Source organism: Corvus brachyrhynchos, unplaced genomic scaffold (assembly GCF_000691975.1).
Source record: "Corvus brachyrhynchos isolate BGI_N302 unplaced genomic scaffold, ASM69197v1 scaffold97, whole genome shotgun sequence".
NCBI lineage: Eukaryota > Metazoa > Chordata > Aves > Passeriformes > Corvidae > Corvus > Corvus brachyrhynchos.
The window spans coordinates 1,466,088-1,490,341 of NW_008239758.1; the positions used below are offsets into that span (position 1 = coordinate 1,466,088).

At 39.9% G+C, this 24,254-nt stretch overlaps 2 protein-coding genes and 1 long non-coding RNA gene across 6 annotated transcripts in view; 1 reads left to right on the forward strand and 2 right to left on the reverse strand.

The window, feature by feature from the left end:
* The first annotated feature begins 3,929 nt into the window (after positions 1-3,929).
* GLDN (gliomedin) lies at positions 3,930-15,269 on the forward strand. The gene is made up of 9 exons (XM_008640020.2): positions 3,930-4,011; positions 5,079-5,096; positions 5,750-5,857; positions 6,039-6,185; positions 6,847-6,972; positions 9,671-9,751; positions 9,837-9,962; positions 10,675-10,825; positions 14,106-15,269. The coding sequence occupies exons 1-9, from the start codon at positions 3,969-3,971 to the stop codon at positions 14,563-14,565; spliced, it is 1,260 nt and encodes a 419-aa protein (XP_008638242.1). The 5' UTR covers positions 3,930-3,968; the 3' UTR covers positions 14,566-15,269.
* LOC108448719 lies at positions 4,032-15,051 on the reverse strand. The gene is made up of 4 exons (XR_001864707.1): positions 14,975-15,051; positions 10,405-10,530; positions 8,402-8,569; positions 4,032-4,819 (listed from the first exon to the last, which is right to left on the reverse strand). It is a non-coding gene; the product is annotated as an uncharacterized LOC108448719 (long non-coding RNA).
* A 1,323-nt stretch (positions 15,270-16,592) lies between the features above and the next one.
* Positions 16,593-24,254, reverse strand: part of DMXL2 (Dmx like 2) — a 39,353-nt gene continuing 31,691 nt past the window's right edge. For all 4 annotated transcript variants that reach the window (XM_008640021.2, XM_017742623.1, XM_017742624.1 and 1 more), the window contains 9 exons: positions 24,127-24,248; positions 23,336-23,474; positions 22,964-23,024; positions 22,760-22,887; positions 21,346-21,423; positions 20,655-20,746; positions 20,032-20,084; positions 19,152-19,369; positions 16,593-18,061 (listed from right to left, as the gene is read on the reverse strand). In XM_008640021.2, the coding sequence (XP_008638243.1) occupies positions 17,852-18,061; positions 19,152-19,369; positions 20,032-20,084; positions 20,655-20,746; positions 21,346-21,423; positions 22,760-22,887; positions 22,964-23,024; positions 23,336-23,474; positions 24,127-24,248 (1,101 nt within the window). In that variant the 3' untranslated portion in view covers positions 16,593-17,851. The remainder of the gene's footprint in view (positions 18,062-19,151; positions 19,370-20,031; positions 20,085-20,654; positions 20,747-21,345; positions 21,424-22,759; positions 22,888-22,963; positions 23,025-23,335; positions 23,475-24,126; positions 24,249-24,254) is intronic.

The window sequence follows — 24,254 nt, forward strand, 5'->3', positions numbered from 1 at the left end:
GGGGCTGGGCCCGGCAGCGCGCAGGGCGCTCCTGGAGCGAGCGCACGCAGCCCAAGCGCTGCCGCTCCTCCCCTGCTCGGTGAACGCTGCGGGCTCAGAGCTGCTGCGGTACCACTGAGCTCGCAGGGCGGCATCAAACTTTACGAACGACAGTTACACCAACAAAGGGAGGGAAGGGGCGGGTTTGGCGAAACTCCAGAATTTCGGTGCAATAACCAGACTGCCAGGTTCCAAGTCTTGCGGTTTTTAAAACTAACACCACTAATCCTCCCCTGCTCGGTGAACGCTGCGGGCTCAGAGCTGCTGCGGTACCACTGAGCTCGCAGGGCGGCATCAAACTTTACGAACGACAGTTACACCAACAAAGGGAGGGAAGGGGCGGGTTTGGCGAAACTCCAGAATTTCGGTGCAATAACCAGACTGCCAGGTTCCAAGTCTTGCGGTTTTTAAAACTAACACCACTAACAGACCCCCCGTGCGTTTTCTGCTGTTCAGCATCTCAGCATGAGGCGCTGGACATCACTTCAGCTCGCATCTCTTTGAAACTGATAATGCCCTTCCAGTAAGTGCTAAATTTAAGGTGGTTTTTGATGGATCAGGAGAACTGTATGTCCTTTCTCTGGCTAAACAGCACAGTTTTTTGCACATCAGTGAAAAGATGATCTTGCTCAGTAGGAACTATGTCATGTAATTGAACTAAGTCATGTAGTTGAATAGATTGAAGAGCTTTTAAGTTTTGAGCTAGAAGAAATGCAAGAAAAATATTACTGTTGAGGGAACCTTAGTGGAAACTGTGTCCCAGTAAAGATTGCAGGTCTTAGGCCCACGAAAAAGCAGGAAAGTGTCAGTCAGGCTCTTACTCATGTGTTAATATTGCTGGTTTAAAAAATTATTTACAGAAAATTCTTTTTCAGTAATGCTCTGACGGCATTTTTGTTAACAAACTATTACAGTCCTCATTTTACAGTGATAACATCTCTATTAATATTAGGGCTAATGAGTGTGTCAAGCACAGGTATTCAAAGCATAGAGTTTTGATAATGATATTGTTTGGGTTTTAGAATAATATTTTTTTTTAGCTCGGCCCTTTAAGTCCTTGTGCTTTGAGTTTAGAATTTGCAGTACAAGACTTTGCAAAAAGTAAAAATCTGTGAAATCACGTTTGTGTACTCAAAACTGTCTTTAAAATAACTTATTTTAAGAAGTCATCCCTGAGTTTAGCAGCCACAGTTTGTTTTGCTCTGTCTGATACGAATTGCTTCTCTGAGTTCAAAGGATCCACAAACAGAATCATTGGGGAAAGGATTCTGATCCTGACAGGGCTTGGAGAGTGCCAATGCCAGTTACTGCTAGGTGCTCAGACTGCAGTCATTAGTTGCAGTTGGGTGTCTGGATAATTTTGACAGGGGCCATTAAAAGTGCTGCTCTGCTGTCAGCAGGTACCACGGATGGATTACATGAATTTTGCTGCCCTCTCCCAATGGCACTGAGCACGTGCTGTGTATTTTAACAGCGTGTGGCCAGACTGTGCCCTTGTGCCTCTAAACGTCCACTGTGATTACTGCTGTGTGTGATGGGCTTCATTCAAATCTGTGCATCCTGCAGGGATTTGCCTGAGAGGGTTTGATGCCTTTTTGTTCTTACAAAACTCCCATCAAACATTTTTCATTCTGGCTGCTGCTCAGAAGAGTGTGTAACTGTGTGCAGAATCACTTGCTCAAGGGGAAAAAAAATCCTTAAAAATATTTAAGCACCCCCTCCTCCCACTCCTGCATTTCTGTATTTTGAATCGAACTCCCACTAATGTAATTTGAAGACTTGGCTACTTTTGTAGTGTCAGACAAAGCTCCTTAGAGCTGGTGAGATGACCCCTGCTACACTGGTGGGCCTTGGAATGACACTCCAGCCCTGCTGAATGTGGGCCTGAATGGAGGCTTGGCCTGAGCAGGTTCTCTCTGGCAGGGGGGCATTTCTGCAGGGGCACTGCAGGTATCAGTGTCCCTCTGCTCTGCACAGCCCCTGCCCAGGACACATCTGTTGTGGCCACTGTTCATGAAACTTTGAGATAACCATAACCGTAGGCACCAAAAATCCTATGTTAGCTTTAATAACAGGAGTATATTTTTTGTTCAGGGCCTGTTTATGTGTTTGTGTGTAGATATATTTATTTTGTAAGAGAGTAAAAACAGGAAATTGGCAAATCTGCTGCTGCAGAAAGACTGATGGGAGGGTAACAGGCCAGAAAGGTTCGAAGTGTGATTTAAGACTGTGCAAGAGGTGGTGGCTTTTGGTGGCTACCAATTACCTGAGTTGTTGTTTCATATTTTAGGTTATCTTTTTTCTTTTCCCCCCCACCATTTCTCCATGAGAAACTATGATTTTAGCATTTAAATAATATATTTTTATCTGTAGCTTTTCTTAGTGATGATGCTGGCTGAAAATGGTCTGCTCATCTTTCATAGCTAAGCTGGAGGTTCTGTCACAGGCTATTTGCACTTCTTGAGTGCCATGGTTTTTAATTGTCACCTGAGTTGCACTGACTGGTGAAAGTAGTGCTGCTGAGATAATTGAAGGGCCCCAAAGCGAGCTGTAATCACTTCAACAACCTCAACAGACCTATTTAGATTAAAATGCAGTAAGAATTAGAGTGCACATGGACAATGTGTATTTTACAAATTGCAGGGTAGGAGCCAAGTGTTTTTAAGGAGTGTGAGGGGAAGAAAACAAGCATATTCTGATATTCAAAACCAGTTAGCACTTCTCAGCCAATTTAAATTGAGACTAAAATTTTAAATATATTGTTCCAGTACAGTCTGGAATCAGTACATTCTCAGTATGTATCAGACAGAACAGGAGCTCATTGTCAAATAGGGTTTGGTTTTGCAGCAAAAGGATACTTTCCATCAAACTAATTGTCCTCTATTTGAGTCTGTTAGATTTGGCAGTTGAAAACAATGATGCATTAATTTTAAAAATAATGATTGACAGTGGCAAATAACCTTGCTGGGATTAAACTTCAATCTGCCTTTCAGATTGCCTTGCACTTGTTTCTTCTGTCTTTTGGGACTAGTGCATTCCATTAATAGTAAACAGAGTAATTGTACAAAGATGAATAGATGTGCAACTCTGGGTAAATGGTTTATAAATTATCACATATTGCACAGCCCTGAAATAGTGACCCTTTATTTTCTGGCTACAAAAATCAGACTTTGCCATAGAGAGTTGAGGGACTTCCAGAGTTCATGGTCATAATATTTTTATTTCTGCTGTTTGTTTTGATAAGTTGCAAAATGTTTTAGTGTTGACTCTCATTATGCAGGACATGTAATGTGAATGTTTGCCCAGCCAGGAAGTGTGTATTTTGCAAAGATGACTTCTCTATTGATAAATTTTAGTCTACTCTAGATTAAAAGCATCTTTATGAATGTGTCTTCCAGTCGGTTTAATAAAGTCTTGTCTTTTTGCTTGAATTATTTTGAGTGGATGAAGGTCCATGTCAAATTTACAGATCTTGGTTATTCAAAGATAAGAAATTACTTACTTGGAACACAGGTCATCTTTCTCCCTTCATATGCTGCATTAGAAAAGCTTCCATCCATTAATACAAATAGGAAATAAAATTGAATGTAATTTTTATTGGCTGGTGTTGGCTTTTAATACCTTCCACTGATAGAGTCCACAGATGGACAAGCACACCTGTCACAGTAATGTGTGAAATTTAATGACTAGGTGATAGCCCAACATTCTATTCATATTTTCAGTAAGGATCAAAATTAGGTCTATTGACAGATTCCTAGGAGAGGAACACTGCCTGAAGAGATGGATGGTGTCACAGTATTAAAGTAATTCTAAATAGCTTATTCTAACAAGCACAGAGGGACAGTTGTATCTTTGGTTTTGGAATTATTTCTGTAGGTAAAGCAAACCTGTTTTCAACTTCACTTTCTCTGCAATATTAGGTCCGAGTGATGGTGGATCTGTGTAACAGCACCAAAGGAATATGCTTAACAGGTATGTTTGTTGCCTCAAGCATTACACCCGTGTTACCTCCAGGAACACAGACCCAGTGTTTTCAAAAAACCTAAGGGTGATAACTATGTCAAAAAACTGCTATTTATCAGAATTTTAAAAAAAGATTAATAGGTACCACTTTGGAACTTATCTGTACCCTCGTAATATAAATGCTAGAATTTAAGGAACTCAGTTGATTCTACTTGGAGCCATTTCTCTCTCATGTAATTTTCACAAGCAAATCTTTGGCTGTTTAAAATAGTAGTTGAGGTCTAGTCATGATATTTTTGTGTGTGTCACACTTCAGGCCTAACATGGGAGGAACATGGAGAGGGTAGAAACTTGCTCCCATTATTACAACTGCAGTGGAGCTTAGTGAACACTCATTTTCCTCAGCTGCAGGATATCTCACATGTCACCAGTGATGACCTGGAGCTGCCAATGGCTGAGACAGGAGAAGGTGTGAAAAGTTTTATGGGGTTTGGTGAAGAGTGTCTGGTAGCCTTTGGTCTGGTGTCTTTTTTTTCTCCTATTTAAATAGCCTGAATCCTGAACTGCAATGAAATATCTGTAAAACACAGAGAAGTGTGGCATGAATTTTTAATGTGTATTTTCACCAGGATTTTTAACTGTGACATTCATCAGTATTGCAAAGCCAGTATTCTTCTACTGGAACAAGTTTTTGGAGAACACTTACATAGAGGAAATGTACTGACTGTGAGGTATCTTGCATCCAAGGCTGTGTGAAGGCACCAAAGCCCCTGACAGTGAGGGTACATTGCAGGTGTTGTTGTCAAACCTTCTTCGACTGAAATTTGAAAAAAGCAAAACATTTACATGTCAATGTGTTACTCTTTTGGTAAGTCGGAGTTACTGCTAATGCTCAGGTAGTTATTTATAACACAAAGCAGTTAAATAGATAGATGTTAATTTTGAAATTTAAGGTGTTTTCTTCCCCTTTTACTGTTCTGATCTAGTTCTAATCAGTTCAGTTTGGAATTGCTTCATTTTCTTGTTAGGTTAAACTCACCATTTCTTCTTTCTTGTTTTTTTTTCTCTTGTTGTAGGCCCCCCAGGCCCCCCAGGTAAGACACTAGGACAATTGCAGTAACATTTGGGGCTAATTGAAACAGTTGCTGGTACAAAATAGTGAAATATAGAAATGCATCTCTCCCAAAATTGTCTTCCTTTGCTAATTAGATTAAGGTAGGGTTGAATGTTTGCCTGCCTTTATAATGCTTGTATTTAAGTCAGCTCATGCCCCTTCTGAGAGAGGGGAGGTTTTAGACATTTTAGTTTTCTAGTAGAGGGAGTAGAACACTTGATCAAAACCAAATTCAGATGTTTAAGTAACATCTAGATGAGGAGATGAGTCTATACATTAAACCCCCAGGGAAGCAGATGTTATAATTTAACACAAAAACCATATTTTTAAAAAATATTGGTTACTGATTACACCCTCCCACCTCCCCCATAACTTTTCCTCCCTTCTTATTTAATTCTGTCTCAGTTCTCACTCAGGTGGTTGCAAGGCTGTATTATGAATGGTTACTTGTTTTCTTTCTGTGCTGTTTATCCTGTGGGTCTCCTTGGAGTAATTCTCTGTATCAGAAAAATATGAGTTATGTTTTGCTGGGGTTCAACTATAGATATGAACATACTGCATGTAAATATAGCAGATATAGGGATAAACTGCATTCAGCAGTGAGAATTCAGTTGTGCTGTTTGCTTTGATCAGGGCCTCCTGGACTTCACGGACTGCCTGGCTACAATGGATCAGATGGAGTCCCAGGCACACCAGGACAAAAGGGAGAACCAGGAATAAATGGAAAAAGAGGGAAAATAGGTACAGTTTCCCTTCATATTAGTTTACAATGCTGCTTTGAAATCCAAACAAATTACAGCTATCCAGCTAAATACAGGTGAAAAAAATAACTAGAGTGAATTTGGTTTGTAGTAAAAATATGTATTAATTGGTGCTTGACACTGGACAGTGCCCTTGATACTGAAATGTTTTTTATTTCTAGGTTTGCCAGGACCAAAAGGTGATCAAGGACAGAAAGGAGAACCAGGAGAAATGGGTTTACCTGGCAAGGATGGTATGCCAGGAGGAAAAGGTGCAAGAGGAGCCAAGGGACAAAAGGGGGATGCCAACAATGATGTGATATTAGAAGGTATGGAGGAGTGCTCTTGGGAGGTCTCTCACAACAGTGTACTTGGCAGGAAGAGATATGCTCCACTTCTGAAGCATGAATGTGAGCTGCAAGGGCAGGAGCAACCTGTATAAATGTGGGCTATATCCATAGGGAAGCCTGAGTTTTGCTGTGCCCAGGAGATTGCTCTCTTTGCAAGGCAAGTCTTCACAAAAACCTTTCTGCTTGGCCTTTGGGTTGAGGTGTATGTGAATTTCACCCTTTCCAAAATGCTTTCATACAGTCAACCTCCTCCTGCTCTTTATTTCAGCTTAGTTTTATTTTTCTATTAGAAAATGAGGGGCAGATTCCCACTCAGGAATACGTGAAGCAGCTGTGTAAAATTACAGCAGTGTAGCATCTGAAATTGAGGTCTTAGAATACAGTAAGTAAAAGGCAACAATACTTTGTAACTCTCTAATGGGCCTGTAATCCAGACAGATAAAATGCATTGATGTCCCACACCTTGTGAAGTTCTGGCTGGTTCACCTTCTAACAACCAGCGTTTCAGAGAGTTTATGGCACCATCTTCTGTACTCAGAAACCTCTTAAGAGAGGCCGTTCTGTGGATGTCCTGTGGACATGCACAGCTCTCTGCAGGGTTCCTGCTTTCCTGTGTCCTGACACTGTGTTTTGTACACAGGTGCAAAAGGTGAGCCTGGACCACCTGGGCTCCCTGGGCCTCCTGGACCCCCAGGGCCTCCAGGTAAACGTAAAGGTAAAGCCAAAGCAGAGCTTCAGGAGAACATCTACAGCAGCAAATGCACAGGTTGGTGCTTCCCAGTGTTCTTTCCTGTGTCATGAACAGGTTCAAGATTAAACCATTGCTTCAAGGCTCACAGATCAGTAAGCACGTGTTTCATTTTGCTGGCATTGATAGAACTGCTTAAAGCTGAACATGTGCTCAGGTGCTTTGCTGAAATAGAGTTTGAATAAGGCAGCAGGTTACCCTTACCTCCAGTACAATATTGGTCTTTAAATCGTGTTGTGCTCATGCTCAGGCAGAGCATTTACAAATGGTGTTTTCTATTAGATGGGATAAATTTGGAAAGTAAGAGCAATGCAGTTGAAATTTTTGGCTTTTAAATAATGAATTTTTAATTTTAGCTATAAATATAAACCCCTGATTCTGGATATTGAAGTGTCAGAACAGAGCCCAGAGAGGCTCCTTACAATGGACAGGAGAGAGCTGGAGCAGAAATCTCATCTTATTTGAAATTCAGAAACACAGGAACTGTTGTAGGAGATAACAGGGCCGTTTTCTCAGGTGTGCTCTTTTCGAGTGTTGAAGCAAAATGAAATGCTTTGGAGGATAAGCTATCTGATGGATTTCTGATGGATTTTAAATCACAGTGTGAAAATGGGAGTTACGCTCAAATAAAGATGAGACCTTCCTCAATGAGTTTTATGTTTCATGACTCAGCAAACCATGAGATCTTATTACCAAAATTCAATGAATAATCCAGATTTTGTAATTAAATATTCATCTCTCTTTCAAGGAAAGAGAATATATATGCTGATTTACAACTGTAATTAACTTATTGCATAAGAATACAAGCCTGGCTTTTTCAAATTAAACTTTTAATCTGTTAAAACTTGATTTCTTCAAGAGAAGAGAATAATTAGTTGGAAGTGCAGGTATATTTTTTCCTCTATGGTACTGTTAGTGAATTCTGAAAGAAACAAAACATCTCTGCTCCATCCTCCCCACCTTCCCCCAACAGACCAAATGAATAGTCTTAATGTCTTGTAAACTCCATTAACTCTCAACCAGAATATTTTATGATAGGAATCAGCAGGATATTTATCTTGGTTTTTGATGGAAAGGAAGTAGTGAAAATTTCCCATAAGAATCTCTGATTGAAAACTGTCTCTTTAATTTGAGTTGTTTTCTAATCCATGCAGCTGTGAAAGTGTTGCAAATATTCTCAAAGGCAAATAGTGCACTCAGCTTTGCTACAAACACTGACCTGGCCCTTGACTACTCTATAGTTTTAGATAAACTACTGTACAGGGAACTGCTCCTTCAGTCAGCTGCAGCCATTAGACTCAGCCCAAGAAAATCAACTTGTGCGTTGCAATTTATAATTTTTGCTGGGTGATTTTGTTTTTTGAAATATTCTGGCAATATTTCAGGATCAGAAGCTGGAGGGGGATCTTGAGGGATTGGTAATTCTAGCTGTAGGCATTCAGCTTACCATGGTTGGGTGGACTGTTTGTGCCTTACTTGGAGAAACACTGTGATCACTTGCAAACTTCCAGCGCCATCTCACCAAACGCCCTGGATAATGGATGGGAGAAATACATGTTGTTCTTGCTCTATCTTGGAGTAATTTTCTTCTGCATGAACAAAAGGAGGATATGACCTATAGGAGAAAACAACAATGCAGTATTATCTGTCCTTTCTTTCCTGAATGTCATGGTAGCCTTGCAGCTTTACTTTATAGTTTTTTCCTATTTTTAACTATCTTTGTCACTTACTTTCATCACAGATCTGTAAATCCTAGAAACATATTAGAAGGCAACAATCCAAATCCAAGTCTAAAAAAATTTGCAGCCTGTGTGTCAAGCAGTGTGAAATGCTGGAGATAAAAGTTAAGAACGGAATTAGAAAACAAGGCTGCAATGAAATCAGGAAAACCCTCAGCCAAAAGCTGAGAACTGTTCTATGTGGTTATTCATTCTAAGCAAACTGAAATGTGGCACATTGTTTTAAGAGCAGAAGAGATACCTGGCTTTATAGAAAAGGGTCCATAAATAATTTAATTCAGGCATTAACAGTAAATACTAAGAGAAAATTCAACCAGTTAGTCCTTAAATTGTTGCAGGGTGAGGAAAGATATTTCTAGGCATTTGATTCTAATGTGAACCATTTCTGTGTGTGTAAATAATACAATGTGTCATCTCCCTTAGTATTTCACCCTGCTTCTTTTGTGGTGTGGATGCCAACCTCGTGCACTATGCACTCAGTGCATGTGTTAGTGCTTTATTGCTGTCTGGGGCATCAGCAGCATGAGCATCCGCCCTCTCTGCTGGTGTGTGGGGATTTGGGCATGAAGTTTTAGAGTTTAACCACCACCCCCCTTCCCAAGAAAATGCTTTTGGTCTTACTGCTAAATCAGCTATTTGCCAGCTACCTCAGCTGTCTGAAGTTATCTCATAAAAGGGGCAACTCTGTCTTCCTATGTGGCTACTCAGAAATTCACAGCTAAGGAACTAAATCTGTTGTTTTAATTAGTTACTCCTCAAAGTTGACTGTCAGCCTGAACACTCCATCTCCTTGGCAGAAGTGAGAGCAAGTCTTTTCTTATCTCATTTTTTGACCAGACCAACCTAAGCATTTTTTTTTCCCCAGATGAAGCAAAATCCCAGTAATCATTCCTTCATTTTTGTGGAGTCACTGATGTGCCCATCTGTCATGTCAAATAGGCTAAAACATGCCATTTTTCTTTCTCCCTTGACTCTAGGTGAGACATGTGCTGTACCAAACGATGATACCCTGGCTGGAAAAGCTGAAGACAGAACCCCCAGTCCTTCAAAAAAAGCTGGTAACCTGCTACGAAGTGTGACCTAAGTGCTGCTTTCCCTCTCAGTGTCACAGATCATGGACATGTGCCTTTTTTCCTCCACTAGAATGTGTCATAACGTCTGTAGGAAGTCCTGTGCACTTTGTCAGTGTACAGCAAACGTTTGGAACCTGGATGCGGGAACCTGCAAACATAAGTGATGAAAGGATTTGGCTCACCATGCATTTTTCAGGTATTTTTAGTCGTAGTCACTGACCAAAAATCCATCGTTACCCTGACATTGCTTCCTTAATCCCTTCAACCTAAACTCCTAAGTATGATGAGTTTTTACCCACATCTTTTCAAGAATATTTTCCATATTACCTGTATAATACTTGACTATACATACAGCTGCAGGCATTTGTAGTATCTTTGGACATTTTCAGAGTCAACATCAGAATTTGAAAATAGTTTTTTTTTTAACTAATCCAAGTGTAAATGCCTATTGTTCATGGCTTTTTATCCTTTTCTTTCAAGAGTTTCTGTTTCCTATGGCTTTACTTCCCTAAATTATAGCTGGGAGTTTTGCCTTTTCATTTAGCTAGGCATGAAAATGAGTCAGATGCTGCATAAGCTACATTTAGAGCCGGAAAATGTCCAGGACCTAAGTGGGAAAAGGAAATATTTCTGCATACCCAACAACTGCGTTCAGAATGAGGGCCCGTTAGGTCTGTGGAAAGCAGGCTCTTTAACATCTCCTCCCTAGATTTTTTTGGGTGTCTCTGGATTCTTTTCTCACATTCCAGCAAGTAGAATCACTACTGAAAATGCAAACACAATTGCTATCTGTCAGATAGTTGATTGAAACAGACTTTCAGTAGAGACTGAACTTTAGGATAGAGATTTCAAAATTAGATGAACCAAATGATAATCCTTTTTTTAAACAAGTTTTCCCCTTTTTTTAGGAAACTATATAAAAGAATATGAAAATTCCAATGCCTTGCTGAATGACAGCTACAGGATCATTAACATCACAGGATTCTTCTATGGATGTGGTCATGCAGTACAAAACAATCATCTCTACTATCAGAAGGGAGGAACCAATGACATTCTGAAGTAAGTCAAAGATAGCTGGCCTAAGACAAGTGATGCTGTGGGAGAAGGAGCGATGGGTTAGTGCCAGAGGTGAACCTCAGAAAGCAGACCATTCTTGTAGCATTTTGTGTTTCTTTTTGGCCCTGCCTAAATGGGAAGAATGGAGAAATGGTTCAGAGCTCTTCCCAGAACAGAACAACTCATTCTTTCCAGCCTGTAACTGAAGTACAGTACCAGCCTCCCACTTGTGCATGCAGATGTGGGAGGAGGGAAGCTGGGGGAGTAGCCCTGGACCACTACTCTGCTGTGACAGTTCTTTAGGCATTGTTCAGCTCTGTCTCGGGTTCACCTCTGCAGTTACCATGTCAGAGAGGGGCCCCAGGATGAGCCATGTGCCACGTGCACAGAGGACAACAGATTCTCCTCTTGGCTATCCTGGCATCCAACAGTTCTACTGTACATTACATTGCTGTGGGTGTTCTTCAGCTTGGATTCTTTGCTGTGTTCATAATCACAAGAAAGAAGTGAGAACTGACTAAGGAATTTGAGTACCAGAAGAAGGGATTAGATTTAGAAGAGTAAGCTGTGCATCTACCTGCATCTGAGTCAGAAGTGGTTCAGCGGCAGTGTGGGAGGCATAGGTGGGTGGTTTTGTGACTGTGGCCCGCTCACGAAACTCAGCTGTGCAGAGCCCTTGCTGTGCTGTGCTCTGCTCTGGCTGGAGGCAGCAGGGAATGCTGCTGACACAGAGGGATGCTCTGAGGCACCTGCTGAGGACAGGGCGACCTGGAGAACTACACGTTCCACGGGGATGAGTGGCTCCAGTGATTGATTTCCTCATAGGAAGAAGTTTCTGCTACTATCCTGATGTATCTCCCTGAACTGGAACTGGGAATTACATCTCTTGTTTCAGTTTCTACTGAGGACAGAGACAAACAATACAAATCAACCCCAAAATCTCACCTTGTGGGAAGAGCCAAAGAGTCCAAGGGCAAGTGAAAGATTGCTTGTGCTTTCAAGTTCTTACACAACTCTGATGTCTGAGCCAAGAACATTTACTATACTTTGATGTCTGTTCCCAAGCAGGTGTGAGTGCTGCCTTCCTATATTCATGTGGATGCCAAGGAATGTGAGCAAGCTGCAAGGATTCTATAATATTTATCCTGCCAAGCACAAGCTCACTTTCTGGCAGCCTCCTTTTAATATTTTCCAGCGTTTTCTCTGGTGGTCTGTAAAAGACCATCACTGTCTAAGCAATACACAGTGATAGGGCAGAGACTCCTCACCTTTGCTTGGATACTGTTAATTGGGAAATGCTTCACCTCCAGATGAACACAAACTATTAGTGGAATTTTCAAATTGTCTCAAGGAGCTGCTATGGAATGGCATTTCTGTTCTGTTCTTCACTCTCTTCTTCAGCACAGACAGTATGAGGCACTATGGATTCTGTGACAGTGAAATCCTTGATTTTGGGCTCCATAAAAGCTTCTGGGAGTTTCTGTATTGTTTTAGTGGAAATTATAGGTGAGGATCTGGTTAGTCCATTTTGCAAATGTTGAAAAAAAACATTCAAAAGGAGTTTCTTGTCACACATTTAGAAGCTGGTAGACTAGGTCTGACCTTTGGCAGGTTTTCTCATGATGGTCAGACCCCCAACACTGTGATTGTTTCATTCTTTTCACTTTGTTTCATAACATGCTTTACTATCTCTTTGTTATTTTTGATTGACTTCATTGATATTAGTGATCAGGAAAGTGTCTGTAGCTCGAGTTCTGGTGGTTGATGAAACTATTACACTATATCTTGTTATTTACCCCAAGACATCAGAAGATTAAAGAATTTTGGAACCATCTGGAGTTCCAGGCTGGGCTATCCTTAACTGGGGGAGCCCAAGAGAACCTGGGAATGAAGCCTCACTTCTTTGCTCCCTTCAGGATTTTCACATGAAACAGGAAAAGACAGGGTGTTATGTACTTCAGAATTTGTGGATTTCTAATGAGTCTTGAGATGCTTTCTATCTTGTTGGCTCTTTATAGAAAAGAATCCTGAAGAAAAGTCTGCATTTCTGAGCAGCTAGTCCTGTTAAGGGCTGTCCTTCTACCCCTTGCATGAGGTTATTTATAGATGTGAAGCAATTAACAAGATTAACAGGATTGACACGTGCATTTCTCAAATCTTCTCCAGCCTTTAACTGTTTTTTTTACGGCACAAACATGCTGCTGGAATATGGAGTTGCTGCAGATGCGAGTTTTACAAAAGCTGAGGGGAACAATCTAAATTGGTTATTCCTGACTTTTCTTAGAATGATTTTTCCAATAGATGCATCAATGCAGCTTGAACAGAAAAACTGACCTTTCAGCATTCTATGTTCCTGGATCTGAACTGTGCCTGTGATTAAGCCTGTCTTGTAAGTGTAGCAGATTCCTTTATTGAGCAGTGTTTTTCCTTCCTCTATTTGAAGGATGGAGATATAGAGTGAGAGAGAAGTCAGACACTGAAATGTGCTTCTTTGCAGAGGGCATTATTTAAAAAGATGAAGCCACGCTCTCCCTGCCTTTGCTGCAGCAGTGTTATTGGGTGATTAAGTGCTGACAGCAGATGTGTCTCAGGAGGAGCTGATTACCCTCCTAAACCAGTAGAGGAACATGATTTAGCTGCTCACTGCTCCTGCCCTCAGATTATCAACCTACTATGGAATTTCAAGGAATAAAAACAATTTTATACATCAGAGATGGAAGTATGCAGGCTGTCCCATTGAGGCCAGCATAAGGTCACAATTTTGGCTCTGCAAAAGTAGAATTTTTATTCCTTTGATGTCAGCTTGAGTAAATCACTGCATTATCTTAACTGTTTTCATCAGAGGAACGCTAAGACTAGGTGAAGCTGCCCAGAATTCATGCTGCTTTGGTCAATCACATTTTCTCCCTTTAGTTCCCACCTAGTCAAAACCAAACTTTGTACAGATTCCACTTGCCAATTTTGGGCCTTCACCTGGTATCCCATTCTTCTTCATACCCATTCCTTTTAGTTGCTTCTTTCATCCTAGTGATAATAAAGCTCATAGACTAAATAAAGTGAAACCTACCAAAGCAAATCCATGCTCTTGTGCACCTTTCAGACTGTTATTATTTGGAATTTTCTCCTGATGTTTTGGAAGGTTGAGATTTTAATCTTAAAAGACATCAGAATGGTCCTTGAACCAGTATAGTCAACAGCACCTCTATCAGTGATTCCCCACCCCATGTGTGTGGGGAATGAGCTCTGATCACTCCTACTGAATCCTTGCTGTATCTCATTTCAGATTCGGGCTTGATAAGGCCTCGATGGGCACCCTGCCCATGAAAAATGCCTTACACCATGGCCGGAACTACCTCTTCTCTAACTCCAAGACGTATTTCAACATAGCAGTGGATGAGAAGGGTCTCTGGATTATATATGCCTCAAGCACTGATGAAACTATAATGGTAGCACACATTGATGAAGAAAGGTTTTCAGTCATTCGGATCATCAATACCACCTACCCTAAGTCCAAGGCTGGTAATGCATTCATAGCATGTGGCATTCTGTATGTTACTGACACCAAGGACATGACAGTAAGTTTTGCTTTTGATTTACTGAAAGAGAAGCAGATTGATGCAAGGTTTGAGTTACGGTCTTCCCAGTCTGTTCTTGCTATGCTTTCGTACAGTCTGCGGGACAAGAACCTGTACACGTGGGAGAATGGGAGCTTGATGGTGTACCCTGTACATTTTGGCAGATGAATGTATTTTCACATGCCACCTTTGACTAAAGGATCTATTTAAAGCTCTATGACGCAAGCATGGGGGTCTCTTCGCTTGGTAACATTTTCTGTTTGCTGATGGAGGTTTTTGAGTGTGTGCAAGAGGGAGGGCAGGAGCCTTTGTGCAAACACACTTCAATCACAGAGGCCATCCTCATCTTTTTAAAAAATGGTTGTTCACTATTGCAGCTGGCACACAGCACAGACATACTTTTGTTTTTCCCGTTATTCAGCTGATAATTGTCTAATGTACATTGATTATCCCACAGTCATGTGCTCAGCAGAGACTATTTGTAACACTTATTTACGATCATCTTCTCACTCATTTCCTAGTCAGTGATTATGGTCTAATACAAACATCTAAATAATGAACTTTTGTGTACAAATACCTTTGTTACTTTCATTTAATTTCCATGGATTCTCTGTGAACATTTTTTCTGGACAAATCTGTTAAAAATAATGGGGATGGAAATACTTGTTTAAATAGAAAAAAGAGCAGAAAGCTTCAAATTTGACAAGTCAAAGCAAGTGTTAATAATCAAAAGCAAAATCCAGCTCAAGTACAAGGAAAATGGGAATAAATGACATTAAATACTGAATGCACATGAATTGTACTTCTTAAATGGAGAGCTGGATGAAAAGTAGCAAGGTTTAAAATTAAAGACATAACCTTTATATATCAAATTCCATTTTTAACAATATTTGAGTTTCTTGTGTTGCTGCAGACTCTTCCTTGCCCCTTACTGCCACACAAAGTATACCAGTGTAACTTGCTTATAACTATTTAATTAGAATAAGGCATATTTCTAAAATAAAAAGTCCCCATGTTTATCCATACAACTGAAATCATAAAATGAAGGGCATACTTTCTTGCTATTTTTAGAATCATCACACTGCTTAATGACCTAATCTGTTATTAACCATAAGTCAGAGACTGCCAATTCACCCTCAAATTTTTGAGAGCTAGAGGTGAGAAATCATAGGAACTTTTTGATTTTAATTTTGTTCTGGTATTTCAGATTTCTAAATTTAACATTGGAACAAAACTCTCTACTGTTGTTTTTTGTATCTAGATTCAAAATCATGCTCTTGGAAAATCCCCACCTGACTTTCTAAGCTGCCTGTGCATATTGCTAAAGTTCATGGAGCACACCCAAATATTTAGAAGCAAAGTGTTATTTAAATCCTGAACTGCACTGAGCTGTTTAATACCTGTGTGATCCAGGCACTATCAAAGGGACTAATGAATTTGGGAATGTCTGTGCCTGCAAAACCTGGTCTAGCAAATGTGCTGGAAGAATTCCTCTGCTGCAGCTAAGCTCCAGTGTGTGATACAGGGATGGCTGGGCTCTTCTCAGGATACTTGCTGTTATCACTAAGGCCTTGCATGCTAGAGAGAAATGCAGAAGGGAACAAAAAATCATAATTAACACCTTGAACTTGTATACACATCAAAACTCCTAGACTAATGATTCTACCTATGCCTGTATAAAGGGTGTGACACTCCACACTCCAGAGCTACAGTTCTGTGGGCTGCTTTTCACTTTTGTGGGGGGTGTGGGGGTTTTGGCTGGTAGTTGTTTTCATGTTTGTTTGACTGTAGTGTTGTTTCAAAAATTGAATTGTGGTACTAATAAAGTAAACATTTTCAGCTAACAAGTCAGCAATATACTCGGGCAAACACTGTTCAAGTCAGGTGTGATATTTTCTAGATAATGTACCTATCTCAAAGCATGGTAAACTTCTGCATAACATTGTTGAAACACTTAGATCAACCTCTTGGAGCAGGAAGACGAGGAAATTCTACCTCTTTTCTTCTTGCAGCTGGGGAACTTCATTCTGTTAACCTTGGGCTTTTCTAGAACAGCTGAAAATAAAATGTAAACAGCTAATCTTTTTTATATCAGTACAGTCCGAGGTCAAGTTAAAACTAACTCAGGAAATACCCAGTCAATGTACTGGAGATTTAGATAAATCTGTTTAAATATAAGCAAGAGTTCTAGAATGGGCTGTTCCATGAAATAAAAGTAATTTATTTAACTTACAAAGGGAAAACCAAACAGTGACATTTACCCTTCCTTCTTTTCATACGTCTCCTACTTCACAGGCTGCAATTTAAAATCACCTTTGGAGAAAGGTGCTTTTTATTCTAGTATATCTTACAATACAGCACAGACATCAAAATTTTCATTGGAGGAATAAGACAATTTGTTAACATTTAAATACACAGACATCCATTCCAGTCCTTGAAGAACATGTTTTTTGTTTACAACAGAAAAATACATCTGACAACAGTAGCTACTTATGTTACAAGCAAACAATATTGAACTCTGCATAGTTTATACAATATACTCTGGTAATAACGTAATTACCAGTTTTATCCACTATTTACTAGCTGGCCACATAAAGCCTGACATTCATCTGAAATGTGGCATTATATGTTCCATTGGTATTCTCTTAACAGCTTCATTTAATGAAGTATTTTCTGGACAAATGATTTTCAAAACTAAAAGCTGACTAGAAAGATGGATGTCTTCACTACAAACATTTAATTCTTACAATACATTCCTAAAGTAAAGGCAGGTGTCCAATAGAAAACATAGCTCAGAAAGAAAGGAAAATAGTGTGCAAATTAAACCCCACCGCATTTAAAAATGTGTTGGTGTGCAAGTTACAGTATCAACTGTGCAATAATACTAACTGGGGAAAAATCTCAGCATAAAATGATACATCTCTCACAGTACGTCCTTGATTGCACATGTTCCACGGCGCTTGCGTCCATTACACTTTCTGCAGAAATCAAATACACTTGAGTATCCTTAATTAAAACTAAACTATTTTACAATGAGAAGTTGTACACATGCTTCGTTTAGTGGGAAAATCTGGAATAAAAGTCATCAGAATCACGTCAGAAATGCTTACTGACTTGTAGAGCCACAGTGCTTGTGAAGCGACTGACAACTGCCAGCATCTTTACAACACTCCATAAATGCAGCTTGTGGGTCACTGAGCAATAACCCCCCCACAACCAACAACACCGGGTTAAATTCCTCATTTTTACAATCCAGTACATGCATTTCCACCCCAGGGATCCTTATGGGCATATTCAAAATACACCTGTTGTAAAAGTGTTGGTTTTCTCCCCATAATAATGCTGCAGTAACCGCTTTGAAAGGAAACACAATGTTTTCTTTCCACAGTGCATATCACTGTGGTTTTAGCTACTTGAAGGGACATTCTAGAAACCAGGATTAGCTCACAGAACACTACAGAATGTCAAAAATGCCTGAAGGTACATTGAAAGCATTGGGAAGGACCCTCATTTTCAGTGTGCCATCTGCTCCACAGGAGAAGATACGATTGCCTTGCACAGTCTCAATCTGGGTGACACCAGCACCAATATTCCTGAAAAGGGATTGCTTAGCATGTTCGTTTTTAAATGAATGAATTAAATTGTAGCCAGTCAGTCTCCACACCTGTATCAAAAGAATGACAAAAGGAGATGAATATTAAAGATTTGTATTTTCATGACTGAAGTTTAAGATTCCTGGCTGCTCTAAACCCTATTCAGCAAAGATAAAGGATATTTTTTGTTGCCTCATTACAACAATTACTACAAGTCCAAGAGTCTCGAGAGCCTCCTGATGCAGTGTAAGGCTGCCTTACTGTGGACCAGCTGGGTACTGGGCAGGGTGAAGCTTCCCTGTGTTACCTGATCAGAGTCCTCCCAGCTTCCCCCCGTGAAAGCTGCAGAAATGGACAGGTGGCATTTTCATCCAAGATGACTACTGTCAGCTTTCCAGCAGCTGGAAATGCTTTCCTGCTAAGGAATGCTGCAGAGAGTAAGCTGCACAGTTAATAAGCATGCAGAGTGGTAGGAGGCACAGCTGCCTGTTGTGTCCTAAGTAGCAGGAGCCTCATCGAGGCCAGGCCATGAAAGCCCTTATTAAACAATCCTCCAGCTAAAAGGAAAAAAAACTGTATTCACCTTCCCTTTACCATGTTGTATTTCCTTCCTTTAGATTACAGGTAAAAAGCCCCTTAAAACAGGAACTGCATTTCTGGTTTGGTTTCTTTTTTTGGTTTTGTTTGTTTGTTTTCATGTTGGTGTTTGTTTCTTGCTACTCTGACATCTCAGTAGCTGTCTGGAGCTACAGCATCAGGAGAAAAACCAGAACTTGGTGATACAGAAACTGTACACAGTGTTGAAGTTGCTGAGCGCCCCCTGTGTTACAAAGTAATGTCCAACGGCAAAGCCAGAACATTTTTAAGAGAGAGAAAAACAAAGGTAAGATTTCAGAACCGTGCACTTTGCTTTATCCACTTAAATTCCGTCTCACAACCTTAAAAGGACTAATCTTTAGTGGAAGAAAAACCTACTTGCTTTAGAAGCGTCCCAGTGTGTTTCAGTTGACATTATAACCGTAAAGCAAGCAGGCTGTACATCAAGAGTACGTTTGGGGTTTGGTTTTGTTTTGTTATTGCATTCATCTGGCTATTTACATATGACAATACACTGCTTCAGCCAAACACCCTCGTGCAGAACCCAGCTCCTCCATCCCTTACCTTCATGTTGCCTTCGGCCGAGCCCGTAACAAAATAATCCTCAGAAGGATCCAGTGCAAGGGCCTTAACAGCTGACTCGTGTGCTTGGAAGGTGAAAAGGATCTGCCTCTGTCTGATGTCAAAGATGCAGATATATCCCTTCCTACCTCCAGAAATGAGCAGTTGATGCTTGGGTGCATACTGAAGTACTGTGGCACCATGGTCATGACAAGTGAAGGCTGAAGAAGAAGGATGTCAGAATTTAACAGATTTGAAACTGTAAGTAGCTCTCAATCTTAAAATGCATTTCTTCTATAAATTGCTATCTGAATATTTTCTAACTTTGCAGACACATTCCTTCATATGGGTAATGTCAGCTGACAGCTTATTGCTCTCATAAGAGATATCTAGATCTAATGCATAAGAAAGCATGATATGCAGTCTGAGTTACTTTAGAGTACAGGGTCATACCTGAATTTAAAATTTGAGAAAACATAAAATTCACGTAAATTTTATGTATGTATTTTATATATGTCCAAAATTTACATAAAATATGAAGTTCAGGTAAATTCCTGATTTAAAAAAAGTATAGCTGATCTTGAGCAACCTGGTCTAGTGAAAGGTGTCCCTGCCCATGGCAAGGGGAGTGGAAAGAGATGATTTTTAAGGCCCCTTCCAACCCAAACCATTCTATGATGTTCTTTCTTCATATTTTTCTATATAGAGCAGATAACATCATGCTAGAGAATATACAGAACCAGGCTGGTGCATGTATTAGTGTGCAACATGTACTTAGACCTGCTCCCCAGTATAAGGATGTCCCCTTGCCCCAAATGCACACACAGGCTCTATTTTCTTAGTCAGTAAGAAGCAGAGGTTTAATTTTCACCACAGTACTTACCATGTATAAGACTGTTACCAGATGAAACCAAGGTGTCCCAGAGGCACACATTTCTGAGGGAGAAAAAGCCAGAAATCATTATGAGTTATTGCTAAGAGATCCATGGGGTGGCATGACTCCAAAAGTGCTCACATTTTATGTCAGTCTACAAGGTAGAACTGAACAAGGAGCCCTTGACACTCTCTAGTCAGTGGAGAGCATCTGCAAAGAACAAAGAGTTTTAATTCTTTGCTCTTTTATGCTTCTTAGTGGAACTATACCTTCCACCTTTAAAATACGTAATAATCACAGGTTGTGTCAAGAAATTATAGAAGTTATTCTTTTCAGAGAAAAAGAACTATCCTGCTTTGCTGAACACATTTCTACCCCCAGCAACAGCATGCTGTCAAAGTAGCTGCATTTAGAATATAACTTGAAAAAACTGATTAACTATTGACTTCTCCTCACAAATGAAACTTGGGAAACAAGCAACTGAAGAAATGATATTCAAAGAGATTACCTGGCAAGTTCAAGCTGTAACAAAACTTAGAACACTGAGCCTTAAAATGTCAGGCACAGAGCTTAGCAAGTTAAGGGAGATGAGTAACTAGTTTTGAAATTCTTCATTGTTTCTTTAAACACACCTGTTATCATTGGATTGTCCCGATGTAGCAACTAAACTTGAAGAGGTTATAAATGCAAAGTCACTTGTGGTTTTACTGTGGCACTGCCAACTCTATTAAAAACAAAACAAACAGAAAAGTGCAATCTTACCAGTTATTGTTTGCATCAAAAGTAACGACTGTCAGTCTGATGTCAGTGATAGCAAAACACAAAGAGTCTTTGAAACAAAGCTTAAAAACTGACAGTTTGAAACTGAGAATGGAACAATGGATTAAAATCCAGTATAAAATGAAAAGATACACAGTAAGTGACAAAGAACAAGTCCACAGTATAGTGTATGACAACAGTTGAATTTTAAATTAACCATGGTCTTCATGTACTGTTAAAAAGCAGTGAAATGTATTGAAGAATGTATTTTTACTAAGTTTTGGGGTTGTAAAGTCATTACTTGTGACTCTGATTTTTAATTTAAACAAGGGCAATGCTGAAGTAGTATTTGTAATTACTGTAGCTTATTGTTATTGTGCAATTAGTTTCCCAAAGATGTATCACTGAAACTCGTCAGTTGTTTTGATAAAGTATGCCAAGCAAAATCAAATATGTCTCAGTAAAGTTGTATGCTCTGGGCCTGTCTCAAGTTTTAAAGATTTTGATAATAATAATAATAATAATAATATTAATAATAATAATAATAATATTCTGTTTACTTACCAGGTAGGGCTTAGGATTTGAGGTGGTTTGGTTTACTTGCCAAATACTTAGGAAACCTTCACCATCAGCAACACCACACTGCAAAGAACAAACTGCATTTATTAGCATACATAGTGGTGACTGGATGCTTAGTGCATGATCATAAACTGCTGACTTCAGGAAAAACCCACCTGAACCACCAAACCTTTGCCTGCAAATTGAATAGCAATAAAAATGATGGTCAAGTAAAAAAAACTGGTTTGGAAGCCAAGTGAATTCAGTGCTAATTGTTTAATGATTATTTAATGATTGATGCTCTTCTGCATACTCAGTTCTTTTCTGGAGATGGAGAAAGCGTGGAAGCTTATCTTTCAAATCCCAGTGTTAGATGCTAACAAAGGCATCATTACTCCATGACTCTCCTTGAAAATGCTTAAAAAAGGAAGATGCATCAAAGCATGATGAGAGCAATTGTGGAAAGACTGTATTCTATCATAAATGGTAAAATGACTGAGCTATATTTATTAACCAAAATGAGTAACAATCCATATTGTATAGTCCATGCAGCATGTTCTGTAAGTATTTCACAAAATATTTTTAGAAATATTTAGAATTATTTTTTGTATTTTCTCTTTTTAGTTGAGTTTCACAAGTCCTGCCTGAGTGACCTTCATGTGAAGCACAGCAACAACGAGTACATCTTAATTTCTGACTCAATCTTGAGTCCCACATAATGGTAAGACTGCAATATCTCAAAACATAATCAAAACACGTTTTTAGAATAAGTTTAAAGTACAGACTATGCCACCTGAAAAGAGATATGCTGAGAGATACTTTAAATTTCCAGCTATTTCACCTTTGCTGTTTTATAGCTATGTACAGTCATGTCCAAACTCCTTTAATTCACTTTTTATGACTTTTAACTATAATGAAGTTAAATATTTTGTCAATAAAAATGCAGACAAGACCTGCTAAAATAATAGAATAGGCAAAAAACTGAAGAGGTGGGTATTCCTTCCAATTTCTTTCTTTCTTTCTCCACTCTTTTTGCTGTATCTCATATCCCTCACAGAGTCACTTCTGGCCAAAGCATCTGTCTTTTTGTACTCTTGCTGCTCTCCACTGTAGTAATTTGAAAAGGTCACCACATGGGAACACAGATTTCCGAAGAGGGAGAATAAAAAGCATGAAAATGCAGCAATTAGGATATGGGATAGCAGTGTGAAGCTGAGAGAAGAGAAAGGAGAATAAGGGTCAGGGTTTCTTACAAAGCTCCCACATGCAGCCAAAATGCACAATACAATACCACCATTCTAGGGCATCCTACCAGTTCTGCATGGCACTAGTTAAAATTGCTTTAGAGGTCGCAGCACGACCAAATGATTCCTTATGAATAAAAACCTCAACCCCTCAAAACCCTACGTGCTGTACTCACCTTGTTTCCCTGGGCATTGAAATACATCCTGGTCACCCTGGCATTCCCAGCCTGCCGGAAGCACACCAGCTGCTGTGGTCTTGTCCATTCGAACATTCGGACACTTCCATCTTGTGCTCCTGTAAGATCTAACATTAAAAGATGATCATTAATAGTGCAGTATTTTGTAGAAAATGATCAATTCCATACTAGTGATTCACTTACAATACTGATGGACTGGATGTGAAGCCATTCTCTTGACGTTATTCAGATTTCTTTTAATCAGCTTTATATGAAACAAAGAAATATTAAAAAAATTTATTGAGCTAACATTATTTGTATGGTCCTACAATCAAAGTTCCCATAAGAAAGAACACCCAGATTGTCCCATTATTTTCTCTATCACAATATTTCTGTGCCACAGTAGATGAGAAAATGCTTAATTTGGCCTTCTTTGTGGTCAGGTCTTGGTCCCTGTTGGCCTTTTATGTCAGTACTGGATTGACAGTATGATGACTAATGCACACTAGGTGTCTCTACTAAATAACACACGATGAAAGTCATGCTCTCCTGAGCTGCACACACAGAGGTACTCACCACACCAGCTCCAGTGCTGGTTTGCCCAGTGCCTAACCAGGGCATGGATGGAGATGGCTGTATCTGACTCACTCCAAACGATGGTGCAGTTGAAGGAGCCAACGTTGTGGTAGAACCACGGAAGTCAACATCATCGGAACTGTAAAGGAACAGCTCTGCTTCAAACAAAGGCTTCTTTGCCCCTAATGACCTTTGCTTATTTGTCAGGAGTCTAACGGCAGTGGGTAGAGGAAGTGACAATAACGAGACTATAAACTGGTAATTCCTGCACTTATGTAGTACAAATCCTTTCCACGTGGCCCAAATCTACCCATGTTTAACCTCAAGAGATGATCCCAACATAAGAATGTAAGCGTCCTTGAGAAGAATATTGTTGGGCTGCTCCTGACCTGTGTGTGCAGCGTGCAGGGAGCCAGTCCAGAGGAGTGCTTGCTGCAGCTGATGCATTCATAGCTCTCAGCACAGTAATGCAGGGACAGGAACACCCAGCACCAGCTACCACGGCTGCCTCCACACTGCACTGGTGCAAGGGAACTGCAGGCTGTCCAAGGCAGCACTTCCTTCATTACCTTATGCACCACATAGGATTCTACTTTGCTGTGCAGTGCAAACGTGCCTAAAGGCAGTAATTATTCTCTTGCCTTCCCTCACTTTCAAACCAACCTGAAACCTACTGAAGGAGAGTAATTAACATTTTTTGTATGCTCCATTTGTGCTTACACAGGTACTATAGATGCAGCCTCGCAGAAAATCAAACTCTCATTAATATAACCACAAAGAAACAATCCTACCTTTTAGACTCTCTGTCATATTCTTCCCCAATCCATATAAATGACTGAGCAGCCAGTAGAGCTGAAATATCAAGTTCTTGAACGTCATGTGTAGATGCCAAAACAATTTCATTGCTGTTTGCCTATGC

Coding starts and splice junctions, on each gene's coding strand:
- GLDN (XM_008640020.2), top strand. CDS start 3,969: ATGGTGGATCTGTGTAACAGCACCAAAGGAATATGCTTAACAG. Junction 5,858..6,038: donor TGGAAAAAGAGGGAAAATAG/GTACAGTTTCCC, acceptor TTTTATTTCTAG/GTTTGCCAGGACCAAAAGGT. Junction 10,826..14,105: donor GGAACCAATGACATTCTGAA/GTAAGTCAAAGA, acceptor ATCTCATTTCAG/ATTCGGGCTTGATAAGGCCT.